The sequence below is a fragment of the Hippoglossus stenolepis genome, chromosome 10 (genome assembly GCF_022539355.2).
Source record: "Hippoglossus stenolepis isolate QCI-W04-F060 chromosome 10, HSTE1.2, whole genome shotgun sequence".
In the NCBI taxonomy this organism is placed as follows: Eukaryota; Metazoa; Chordata; class Actinopteri; order Pleuronectiformes; family Pleuronectidae; genus Hippoglossus; species Hippoglossus stenolepis.
In genome coordinates this window covers 3248400-3262008 of record NC_061492.1, presented here as the reverse complement: position 1 = coordinate 3262008, position 13609 = coordinate 3248400, and the positions used below count along the sequence as shown (strand labels likewise).

General features: G+C 43.8%; 1 protein-coding gene across 3 annotated transcripts in view; it reads right to left on the bottom strand.

Annotated features, from left to right (window-relative positions):
* The window catches only part of atrn (attractin), a 113304-nt gene extending 99707 nt beyond the window's left edge, over positions 1-13597 (bottom strand). For all 3 annotated transcript variants that reach the window (XM_035168953.2, XM_047341591.1, XM_047341592.1), the window contains exons 1-2: positions 13111-13597; positions 1316-1399 (exon numbers count right to left, since the gene is read on the bottom strand). In XM_035168953.2, coding sequence (XP_035024844.2) covers positions 1316-1399; positions 13111-13337 — 311 coding nt within the window. In that variant the 5' untranslated portion in view covers positions 13338-13597. The remainder of the gene's footprint in view (positions 1-1315; positions 1400-13110) is intronic.
* Between the last annotated feature and the right edge of the window lie 12 nt (positions 13598-13609).

Below are 13609 nucleotides of genomic sequence, written 5' to 3'. Positions count from 1 at the left end.
TGTGATCGGTGAATTAAGAGTGAGGAGTCAAACATCCCATTCCAATTCAAGAACCACCATCATCATCAGGGGGCCTATGAAACACACTGCATGTCAGGCACGGGGCCAGATGTTTCAAATCACTGCCGGTCTGCAGCCGTAGTCCCTTCAGGTCATTCTACACACTCATCTGCAGAGGAAGCTTTAAGTGAATGCATGTCGGAGGCTTATGAAACCACTTTCAAAGTATTCTGGTCACTTTGACGCACGTGTCGAGACGTTAACCTCCTGTCAAGAGCAGCCTGAGGGCTGAAGACGGCGTATGAAAGAGCCATTAGAACGCAATGAAACCGCCGGGCGATGAGAGTCCATCCAGGAGGAGGAGGAAAGGGGTCAGGAGTTCAGAAACCCTGAAGTGGTTACACTTGCGTCGAGGTGAGCGAACAGTAACTGTGACCTCCTGCGGTGAATCCCTCTGAATAAGCATTGGCTCAAAGCCCAAAATGTAAATGTAATCAAAGAGCTCATAGGTTGGAGGAGCCAGAGAAATGAAGAACTGTTGCTCTGAATCGATACTCCGTGCTGCGGTTATGCTGACTTGAACAATACTGGAGGAGTATCGAATTTCTTCGCGGTTACTTTGCCGTTAACGTCCATCCATCACCGTCTGGATACTGTACACCCCGTATGAAAGATGGACCCGAGTGAAGGACGACAGCGGGGGCTCTGTCTAATAATCATTATCTGCACCAGCGGGAAAAAAAATAATCATTATTGAGTTATAGTTTTTATATCTCACAGCTGAGCAAAGGGTTTGAGGAAGTCTTCCTTTGTAGAAGCTAATTCAATGTTTCACGTTCATGTGGTGATTCTTCAGGCTACTTATGAGTCCATATGTGGGGGGGGGGGGTTCCTGGTGGCAAAGATGTTTGAACGCCTCAAAAATTATATTACTTTTGGATCACAACTAATAATGAGCTCAACACGATTTCATTTGGGTCCAATACAAATGTGCCTATAAGAGCCTTTCACAGACATATTGGTATCAGCGATTAAATTTGCTGTAATGAAAACAACGTGTTTATTATCCTGAAGCCAAGTTCTACAAATTTTGTTGTATTTGTGTTTTTATCTGGCCAATACACAAAATTCTTTAATCCCTAATATTCTACTGTAATCTGGAAAAAAAAGTACTATAAACACTAACTTAAGAAACTTTTTAAGAGACTCAGTCAGTATCAGACAAATTGTCAAGTTCGTAAAAAACGAACGGCATAATTGCTGTAAAGTGTTGATCAGGTGTTTGACTGACATGTTGGATCAGTGCTGCACTTACTGTCCCTCGATGAGCCACGTGCACTTGGTCTTGTACTTGTAGTTGCCTGGTCCGTCACTCAGATAACCAGACGGCCCCGTCAGCCTGGAGGAGAAGAAGAGATTCAAGGTTACTAAGGAAAATGTTATTAATATATAAACAAGCTGAAATGTGCAAGAATCACAATAAAAAGCAAGAGACTGTACGAAACTTCATTTGGACCAATAATTAGATTTATGACCAATGTGCAATTCGCTGAAAGCATTTTTTTTTTACACTTTAATAAACGGATAAAATCCAATTAGTGATGAAATTGTTTGTGCATAGACCAAAAAAAAGAGAATCACAAATTTAAAATGACTTTTTACAGATTTAATAAAACATTTATTTAATTAAATAATAATAATACCAAGCAGATATTTATATTCTTTATCACGTGACCCCTGTATTTAAGGATGTTGAACTGTGTACTTTTGTAACACATTACTTTAACTTTTCTGTGTAAACAGGAAGTATGACAGAAACAGGTCCAGTCTCAAATATTCACTATTACTAATGTTGTTAACAATAGACCTTAACTCAGTAGTAAAAAAATAATAGTTAGCAGCAGCTCTCATCATTCTTTTTGATAGTTTCTTTATGTTTTATGCTTTCTGTGTATTATAATACACTAAACTGATTAATGTGCCTTCCCTATATATTTAAATGTAACTGTTTAAAGTCTGTTCTAATGCTGATACCAGCTTCATGTCATCATCTAAGGCGTTGAAATACAAACTGCACCATTCAGGTTGCAGCCCTGATCCCACACGGTGTTATTACACAGGAGCCAATCAGCAGAGCGGAGCGAGCGGGTAAACACAAACCCAGGACGGCTCCGGGGCCGAGAATGATTAAACCTCGCAGCAAATTATTATCCGAGGCCGACGCGACGGGTCGGCCACAAAACGCTGCTGAAGTAAAGTGCACAGCTCGGCCTGTTATTGCCTGATCAATTCCAGCCTGATGACACAGCAGCGCAGAGGAGCTGCATTACACAGGGGACACTTAGATGCAGTCAGAGATTGTATCATTACTGATGTGGGTCTCAGGGTGCAATGACTCTGCTCGCACACACACACACACACCCAGTCACAGCCTTGTTCCAAAACACACCAGCGTCTACAGAGAAAGCCGCAGAGAACACCCTCCTCCCATGTTCAGCTGCGAGAGGCAGTTAAAGATCTCAGCCTGCTGGTGAAAACAACCACACGTCACAGATAAGAGCTCGAGTTCTCCACATTTAACCGAACTGATAATCTGTCTCAAACTCAAATCATTATCGCAAACAGGAAGTTGACCTTTCACACTTTCCGCCAACGACACGCGATGATAAACACAAACTCGTAAAAACACAGCAATGCCACTTCCACTGAATTGCTTTGTATCCTGGCAACAGCTGCGCCGCAACATGTTGTTGTAGAAAACTTTGCACAGCTCCCGCAGCTGCTGAAGTGCAGGCCGGTGGTCTGAGCTGTGTGGGCAGGGCGGCTCAAGGTCCAAGACCCTGGCTGCTGTTAACTTAACGACAACTTTACAGCACGGACACATGACTCTATAAAGCAAAAAATGCTCTCGTGTCATCTCTGAAACTTGTGCACCAGCGCAGATGACTCGCAGACAGTGTCAGACCGAACCGCTTCTCCACAATGACAAACAGTGCAGCCTCACACAGCTCTTTCACGGGACTCAGCGGTGAGCTAACAAGTGCACGGACGCTGTAATTACAGGTCTCTCAGTGCTAATGCCACCGGGTGCCTGCTGGGACTCTGGGCTGAGGAGACAAACAAGGCTCTCTCAGAGGGCAACAGGCCCTGGACTCCCCTGAACCCACCTCACTACCAGCCACGCAACGCAAACTGCTGCTGGTCCTGAGCACGGTGTTCTACTTCAACTACCGCTGTGACAAAAACAATCCTTCTGGAACACAGGACATCATTAAAATGTAAATCATTACTGTCGTAGACCCATTACTGGGCTTACAGTGATTTTCAAATTGAGCAAGGAACATTTGACGGCTTTGTCAACCAATTCTATTTTCATCAAGTGGCCCCAATGACTTAATGGTGTCAAAACACAAAATCTGAAGCTTTGACCAGAGCGGGGGTCAAGTGCTGACCCGGCTTTCATCTCCCTTCAAGGGAAATGTCCTGAAAGTGTTCTGGTTGAATAAAGTAGAGAAATTCTGCCTCTCCAGTAATCACACTTTAAAAATGTCTTCCCATTTGCTTCTTTAAATTCCCAGTTTATAGATATAGAAGATGTTGGTGCTACATTAATACATCTGGAGGAAATTAAATTAATCTGAATAAAACCAGAGGAAACACTAAGAGTGACTTTCAGTGAAGACATTTGATCGTATCTCTTCTCAGTACAAACTGTAATTTCTCTGAAATTCAGCAATTTACCACCGAGTATATGAATTTAGTCCTTTTCAACGATCAAGGACATTGAATCGAACATGTGTCTGCTGCAGAGCGGATGGTGGCTTATGAAAGGGGGGGGTGGGGGTGAACAAGTCTTAAAGAGACTTTTTATATGCAGAAGTCAAAGCACGGTCTAATGTCATCTCTCGCCGGGGGCAGATATATTATGGTCATTTTCAAATCAGAAGGCAGTAAAGAAAGAAAGTTACATTAACGTACATTACATTAAACTTCGTGTTTTTACTGTAATAAAAAAAATGCAGACAGCACGTTAAGGAAACAAATCTTTATCTGAAATATGAGAACTAAATGAAACTGAACCAAAACAAGTTCCCTTTAACCAATCAACCATTTTCCAAGCAATTAACAAACTCGATCTTCGGTCAATGATCAATTAAGAGCTGAAAGCTTCTAGAATACACGTCTTGATCCTGGAATAAAGTTTCATAAATCACATAAAGCACAAGAGTCATTTTAGCCACATGTAAAATTTAATAACTCCATTACTCAAGAAATGTCCCCCTCCACCTTTTGTTATTAATGGTACATAATTCATCACTGTGAATATTCTGTATAATTGAGAGAGAAGGTCACTCTGACTCTACGTGCAGGAAAGAATCACTTCTTTCACCCAAGACTTGAGATGCCTGCAAGTTTATTTCATAGACTGTAAATAAAGATAAGCACATTTCCACTTCCGTCCATTGTACAAAAATGACGCTACGATATTCCAGAGGCAGAGTCTCAGCCAATCAGGAGTCAGTCTCAGCTGTCAATCATGATCTTTCCCACCTTTGATATAGCAATAAATAAAACTTACCACAAAAATGAACACGTGAACATACATTAGTGTGATAAGAACTAACCTAAATGACAGAAACCATCCTTGACATGTGCTTTGAGTTTTTAGTCTGGCCCGTGTCCTGTTCACGAACCTGGAGGACGCAGGGTTTATAACCTATATGGTGGCAGGCCACCAGGGGGCGAACAAGATGCTTGGGCTCCACTTTTAGGGGTTGTGTTGTCATCCACCTTCACATACAGTGCATTACAACGTTTTCCTCGTGTTCACAGATTTATTGAACACGAGGTTAGAAGGTAAAGTTCACGAGCGAGCTAACTAGAACCGCCAGAAAGGTCCTTTGACCTCTGTGCAGCACTACAGCATAAAGTTAGAGAAATCTAAAAAGGTACAACTGAACGTCTGTGAGTTTGTCCTTGTGTTAAACAGAATCTGTCTCTTCTGTCCTGGGATACGAGCGCGAGCCAGCGGGTGCTTCTACCATTAGACGGACATCCACACAGGCAGAACCTCACGTTTCACGATGACATTCAACAGCTGCTCTTTCTCATGCAAACAGCGTCTTTGCAGCAGAGCCAAGTGGTCGACAAATGGAAAAGTGGTGCAGCATGAGAGCAGAGAGCAAACACGACTCCTCATTCAAAAGGCAACAACCAGGCTGAAGGGGAAAAGAGCACGCTCAGACAGAATGTAAATGCCACTGAGGCAGAAGGGTTTTCCCTCCAGACGGCCTGGGCAGACGCACAGAAGCTGCTGATACGATGATTTACATCTATTAGGGAAAACAGCATAACTTTTCACTGTGGTGTCCCCGTGCAATTCAGTGGGGCGGGGGGGGGGACATCATGTGACAGCTTCATATGATTCTGCACATTCTGCAAAAAGAGAAATCTGCCTCGATAGCAGAAACATTTTTTCCGGGGATACGCACAAACACGAGCATCTCAGGGATGTCTTGTGCGTGAAGAAATTAAACGTAAACACCAAGATTGAGTGTGATGGAAAATGTTTAGGACGATAACTACAATCATCCTGCAGGGAAGTTGTTGAAAAGTCAAGCTCACATTTCACCCCCAAAACTAACCAGAAAAATGAGCTGTCAAACATACGCAAGTGTGATAAGAGCTACCTGACTATATACACAATACAATAAATGTGACTATATCCTCTCTTGTTAATGTTGCTGCGTCAAACCCTTCAAAAGACTTTGTGCTGTGTGTACACGTGTGTATTTTCATCGGCCTCTAAATGCATCACATCTCTGCTGAGACCAGATTAAAGTCGTCGGCAGGAACAAAATCCTCTCCGGTGACATTGAGCATCACAGATGTGCCGAGTGCCACTAACTGCTGCCACCTCACAAGATTCCTGCAGATTATCAGACAGCTCCGCGGCCATTTAGACCAATTGCCATTTTGTGTGCGGCTGTGTAAATACATCAATGACTCCGAGGAGATAAGGGACGGAGCAAATATCTGCGTCTCTGCATCAGGAGGCTGAAGTGAATGAGATAAAAGTAGCACAGTCGCGAAGGTAATTGCTCTCTACATTGGACTGGCAGGCTGGTGGCTGAGTGGGGCCTTTTAGAGCAGTGAGGTCAGCCTTCAGGTTCCAGACAGCGCCTGAGGACGGATGTGGACGCATATAATACACAGACGTCTACGACAGATTTACTACAAAGCAGAGAGCTGTGGAGCTGTGAAAGAGAAAATAGTAAAACTACTGTTGATGTCGGACAAGGACAACAACAGCGCTGGTGTTTAAAAATGAAGAGATTGATTCAAACTGGTGCCGAAAGAAGTGATGGATCAATCAGTTAGGAATATAAATGGGTAAATTGTGGAGGTTTTGATAACGTGGAGCAACATTTCTACACACACGGGGAATGCCGTGCACGTGCCTGCCAACATTTTCATGCTATTCCACAACAGTTGTTGGTGATCACGTGCCAAGAAATGTAGCAACGCACCAGCAAAAAGGAAAGAAGACGACTGCCAGCTGGTAAACATGAATGTAAACAAGCTCGCTCCAAATTACAAAAAGATATGGTTGGCAACTGTTTGAGAAGGAAAATGCTTTTGTTGAGTGTAAATATAAAGAGGGAACTTTACACTGTTGAAAAACAACAAATCATTAAATCTTCTTCCTCCTTTAAGCACATGTTGAAGAAAAACAAGAAGTTCATAGATCTGCCCCTTTGTCCGTATCCATGCCAACATGTAATGGGCTCCTTCTTGGTCTATGTCACATCCTCCCACCAAGTTTCATGGTAATTCCTTCAGTCGATTTTGTGTGATTGTGCTAAAAAAACACAACAACAAACAAACAACCTCATGGTGGAGGTAGTGAAAATGATCATTAGTTGCAGAGAGCAGAGTTGAAGTTGTCTTTTCTGCAGAGAGGATGACCAATAACCCCTAGAATGAGGAGGCCAGTTGTAGAAAGACCTAAAAGGTGAATATATATTGCTGGAGAGGTGCAATAACGTTGACCTGTAACCTAAAAGCTGAGAAATGTGCAAGAAAATCAAGTCCCAACTGGCATTTATTTCATGAACCTGATCCAGCTGCTTCAAAAGATAACAGCTTGCTCATGGAAACTGTACGTGCCATTAAAACATGAACAGCAAACTCAAGTCACAGAATTAGCTGGCAAAGAGTTGCACATTAGCTGCATTAGAAATTGGGGGGGAGGGGAGTCGGGGGTCGGTGCCAGGACATGAACATGCGTCAGAGGCTTATTCTGTCTTTAAGTGGCATGAACAAAGCATTTGTTCAGCACATCATCCCACTGCAAAGACTCATAACCACGATCCACATGAAAAAAAATTAAAAAAACTTCTTGGCTAATGCGTTATCTCATACCAATAAAAATAAAATAATAAAGCTGTTCAGTTGCATTTCTTTGGGAGTCTTTGTGCCGAGAAGCATAAAGCTGGCTTTTGTAGGAGTGATCTGATAAGAGTGTGAATGTCGGATCCAGTTCAGCCTTATGGCAACACTCATTACCAACAGTTACCCGCTACAGTGCCACGCTGACATGAGCCAGTGGATTGTGTAGCGCAAATTGCTTTTCAAAATGAATTTAAAATGTGCGTCAGTCCAAATTAAACGATATTCTCTCACTTGCTTATACAACCATCCACACAGGCTGCTTTCAGACATACACTGAAATGTTCCAGTGGGTGAGAACGCAAATGTCCGAGGCAGTTGCTCCATATATTTTCCGTGACTTTTCCTGCCAGCCCCAAATACAAATACTCAGAGAGAGCCCATGTGAGAATATGGTCCAGGAAAATGACGATTACAACATGCAATGGACACAAATCATATTTATTTTGAATATACGAGGGATTTTGGTGATATGATCGACGCTGGTGTTGATGAGCTGTAAACAAAAAACCAAGCTTTCCACAGTAGAATTGATCAGTCATGTCCTGCCTTCTATGTGCTCCACCCAGGCTCCACCCCTCGCTGGAACGTTTCAGGTATTTTACTCTTGTTGTGAACGTGTCTCATCCAGAAAATCTCTTGCTGTATTGTTCATGTGAAAGCCAAAGAAAAGGACATGGACATATTCCAGAGTTCATGTCTGCAGATGGCTAAAGGACTGCTGTTAAGTGTCTGGGGGTTTCACGAGGCAACAATTAGCTGCAACATCCCTGGTTTTAAACTGGTCGTTAACATGTGTCTTTTCCCATCTCGCTCATTTCCTGTCAAAACAGAAAAGGCCCCCGAACAAAACACTACGGCCAAAGACAGAACAGTTCCGTTAAAAAACAAAACAAATCGACTTCGAGGTCTCTCTATAAACAGAGCACCATTCAAACTACCTTTTTCCCCAAGTAGTCCATTCACAATGCAGTCTGGGGATTGACCACAGCAACAGGAAGTAACTCTTCTGGGCAGTTTCATTTCCAAACTCTGTGAGAAGCACAAACACTGAGTTGAAGGGAGAAATAAAACCAAAGCTAACGTGCATGGACGGACGTCACTGGAAGAAAGAGCTTCATGTGGTGTGAAGCCTGGATGAGGCCGACATGTGATTTCGCAAACATTTCTTAAATTGCAATATTCATTATATAAAAACAAGACACAATGAATATTGATTTCGTGACCCAAGGAGATCTACTCGCTGTGATTCACGGAAAACAGTTGCACACAACTTCAAAGTTTCCCTTAGATCAAGAGGAAAATCTAAATTTTCTGGCGTAAATCTACAACAAAACCCTCCAGTCTGTCTTCGCCTGCCCCCTCCCCACCCCCCCACTCCTTCATGTTGATTTTGGCCCTTGTGGCTAATCAGGACGCCATCTTGGCACGAACTTGCCACAGAAAGCCGCTTTTACCAGCGCTCACCCAGCCTTGTATGGCAGCATTGTCTGTATGCTAAACACGGGCTCGGACCACAGCCTCTCCTCCAGAAAAAGGCCCTTTGACCGCGGAAGCAACAACAGAAGCAGCGCTGGTTCTGGGGGAATGGGATCAGAGCGCAGCAGGTTTACCACTCCGCTTCGTGATAACCAGTCCGACGGGCTGAGGCGGCTGCAACATCCCCCGATAGAGTCATACACAGCGGCACCAACGTTTGATCCCAAGCACTTGTACTGTAAGTCAGAGCCCTGCTGTGCTATTAGTGAAGTTCAGGGTCAACACCACAGCCACTGCAGCGGCGCAGGCAGGAGGGAAACGCTGCTTTTAAAAAGAAAAAGTTGAAATAGGGGGCAAACTGAGAAGCTCCAGACAGAACGAAAGTTCAACTTTAATAATCCTCACAGGGACGTTAATTGGGCCCAGTGGACAGAAACTAATCCCAGTTTTAAAGCAAGTACCTTAGTGGAGGGTAAAACCTAATACGCAGGAATATATATATACTAGTCTGCTGATAACAACTTCTTTCATTACTAATTAATCGGTTTATTCTTTTTTTCAAATCAGTGATTAATTGTTAAGTTTATAAAACGTCAAAAGACATTAAGGAAATGAGATTAACGTCCACAGCCTCGGGTGATGTTTCAAATTGATCCCACTGATAGTTACTACGGGCCAAAGATGTTAAATTTACAAAATCAAGACAAGAGCAACACATCGTCTCATTGTAAGTGGAACCAGGGGCTTTTCCCACAGTCACAGTTTTCCCACCACACCAATACTGGGAGGAATTCGTGGGGGGTCAGCTTCTTGAAATGTGAATAATCATTTAATTCATTTCTAAACAAAAGTCCCGAATCCCTTCAGACATACAACTGTTTCAAGACCACGGACGTTTTCACACCTGGAAATCTGAACCAAGCTTCATGTCTTTGTTCTATTGTTGAAAAGTAGCCTGTTTTTTATTACTACCAGCAAAATGAAAGTCCCTGTTGTTCAAACATTACATCGTGGGAGGTGAAGACCAAGAATCCTGTGAGCTACTTTTTCTTCTTCTATTGTTTAATGCTGTGGCAAATTCTGGAAATTGGCACGTAACTCCGATCTATCGCAATACAAAAGAAAATCGTTGAAGATTCCTGGATCCGGCTCTTTCCATCCAGTAATTTTTGTGCAACACTTCTGACAAACAGAAACCTGCTTGGAGGAAGTAATCAGAAAGATAATTAAACCCCATTCCAGTCAAACCCAGGACTTTTGAGCCTCCATGTTATCCACGAAGCAGCTGGTGTTCACATTCATAATTTCCCACACATCACCAGTTTCTAAAACACAAACAAGACAAACTATTTAACCCAGACAACCCTGGACCCTGCTGATCTGAAACCCTGGCAGCGCTGCAGCCTCCGTTCCACCTGCTCAGATACGATCAGCCATCGTCTGCACTAATGTGCAAATAGTCCCAGTTTCAGAGGATGCAGAACACCACAGGCCTCCACACGCCAACTCGGCTTTTTACAACCGGGCAGGGTGGCACTGAGCTGAGGCAGCATGACACCGAGTGTTGAATTCTTTTAGGACAAAACACCCAGGGTCTCCTTAGAAGAGCGCTTCACCGAGGGCTGCCTGCTGAGCACACCCTGATGGACACGTCCGAGCTGCACAGATCTGCTTAGCTCATCACAACACGGGAACCAGATCAGCTTGCTAACAACCCAAAAAGACGGAACGCAGAAGTATAACATTACTGCCTCGGCTCAAATTTGACTCAACCAGGGGAAATAAATGTGGATGAGGGAAGTTGTTCGTTTGCGTTTCACAGGGAGAAACAGTCCTGTAATCAACATTGATTGTGTCTAAATGAAGTGTCATCACACGATGGAGGACAATCCTCTGCACGAGGAGTCCAGGTCACAATATTCACTCCAGAGAGGGGACATTTTAATGAGCTCAAAGAACAAGATGTGCAGCAACGATGGTGTGAATATTTCTATTAATCAACGTTTGACACTCTTCTATAGCGTACTGCATTCAGCATTGCACAGTCGTAGTGTCATCAGCGTTTGTTTAAAATAAGTTGAGCTGACACAGGAAGCTTCACACATGAAACTGGGCGAGTGAGAGCGGATGTGCTTTGGTTTTTAATAGTCGTCTGATGATATCTGAGCCTTTGACAGACATATCTGTATTTACGTTTCCTGATATGAAACTTATATTTTACATTTAAACAATGCAGAATGCTTATTTTCTTAATTCAATGCAATGTTTTTGTGTTTCTTTTATATTTATTTATAATAGTTAATGGGTGAACTGTAAAATATTAAGCCCGAATTACATTTCTGTGTCATTGGGGTGACAACGAGAATTTAGTGAACACAAAAAGTCTTTATTATAAAAATATATCGATATCGGAAATCTTTGCACGCCCCCCAATATCGATATCAGTCCCCAAAAATCCATACTGGTTTGTTTGTTTACAAAAGTTTGACCACCACTGAGCTGCTGTCCTGCTGTTTGGTGGAATGTTCACGTCTGTGGTTCGTAACTAGCACGACACCTGCTGCATTCCATGTCCTGAGAAGCCAGACGACACCTGACAGAGCAACGACAACAACAAAAAGCCAGTTTGGACTGTGCCCTCAGCTGCACTCCCCCGCTGAGATCTCCAGCAGCTCCCACCTCGGTCCGCTCTCGGGCCAACACAACCACAGACATCACCGTGTGTGGGTTTATGGAATAACTGAGTTTAAAAATAAAAAGGCTTGAGTGGGTGACCTGCAAACGGATTTACCTGATATCTCAATTAAAAATAGCTATTTCCATGCTTATTTAAAAGTATGTGTAGAAAAATGACAAATGTCTGGTGGGAGCTTTTCAAAGGTGAGGATTTGCTGCCTATTATTAATTTAACGTTGTTATATGTTGAAGACTTTTAGGTTTAATTCTGCAAGTCACACAAAATGATTTTTTTTAAGCCAATGGGAATTCCTCCCTTTTAGACGATTATACATTAACACAATGATCATCAGTTGCAGCTCTTATCTGCCGCGCTGGGCAATAAAACAATATCAATAATCATCGATAAATATCACAAAACAAACACATAAAAGCTAAAAGAACATGCATGGAAACATGAGGTGTAAGAGGCCAGTGCTGCGGTGCTGGGTGTATAATCAGTATTATTACTTATGATAAACATACACATCACATACCAGCAGTTCTCAGGTTATATACAGACATGTGCAGCTTCTAGACCAGGACAACTGAGCCCCTGTGTTGACATACGTGTTGGTGTCAGTAGTGGTGTCAGTAGTAGTGGTAGTGTTAGTAGTAGTGGTGGAAATGGTAGTGGTACTAGTGATAGTACTAGTAGTGTGATGGTGATAGTAACAGAGGTAGTAGGGGGTGGTATAAGTAGCAGTGGTAGTATTATTATTATTATAGTGGTGGTAATAGTAGTGGTACTATTAGTAGTAGAGGTGGTACTAGTAGGGTGGTGTTAGTGGTATAAGTAGTGGCACTAGTGGTATAAGTAGTAGTGGTATTAGTAGTAGTAGTAACAGTAGTGGTGGTACTCATAGTAATAGTGACAGTAACAGAGGTAGTAGGGTGGTGATAGAAGTAGTGGTAGGACTATCATTAGAGGTGGCAGTAGTAACAGTAGTGGTGGTGGTAATGGTACTAGTGGTAATAGTGGTATAAGTAGTGGTGGTAGTAGTATTATTAGTGGTGGCAGTAGTAATTGTAGTGATGGTAGCAGTATTATTGATAGCATTAGTAGTACTAGTGGTAGCAGTGTTATTGATAGTATTAGTAGTGGTAGCGGTATTACTGATAGTACTAGTAGTAGTGGTAGCAGTATTACTGATAATATTAGTAGTGGTAGCAGTATTACTGATAGTATTAGTAGTACTAGTAGTAGTGGTGGTAGCAGTATTACTGGTAGTATTAGCAGTGGTAGCAGTATTACTGGTAGTATTAGTAGTAGTGGTAGCAGTATTACTGATAGTATTAGTACTAGTAGCAGTACTACTGGTAGTATTAGTTCTAGCAGCAGTGGTGTCTGTGCGGTCCCTCCGCTCCTCCGGAGCCTCCAGCCTCTCAGTGACTCTCCCCGGAGCAGAGCGACATGGTCAAGATGTCTGAGCGGTAAAAAGCAGCTTCCTCCTCGGACTGTACCTGAATCTCCCTCCGCAGTGCTGGCACTGGTCCCCGACCCAGCCGGGGAAGCACACACAGCTGCCGGTGGCCGCGTTGCACTGGCCGTTCATGCACGGCTTGTCGCAGTCCTTCGCCTCGGTGGAGCCGGGCAGCCCGGACAGGAGCCCGGCGAGCGACAGCAGGAGAGCGGTGGTCAGCATCAGCAGGCTCCGGCCCCGGCTGGAGCCCGAGCAGGCCCCGGACATCCCTTCGCTAAAGATGGCTGCTTGCAGACAGACGCTCCGCTGCTGGGGGGGCAGAGAGACCCGACGAGCTGCCCGCGGCCGTGCGTCCGTTAGTCGGGCCCGAGGTTCGCGTTGGCCCGGAGGTGGCGGTGGGTGTGTTGGCTGCTGTTCGCCGGGGACTCGGTTCACATCTTCCCAGAGGTTCCGTCTCCCAGCGCCGCAACAAGCCGCATATTGACATCCAGAAGTGACGTAGAGCGGCGGAAATGCGCAACCGGCGGAGCGGGGGCGCG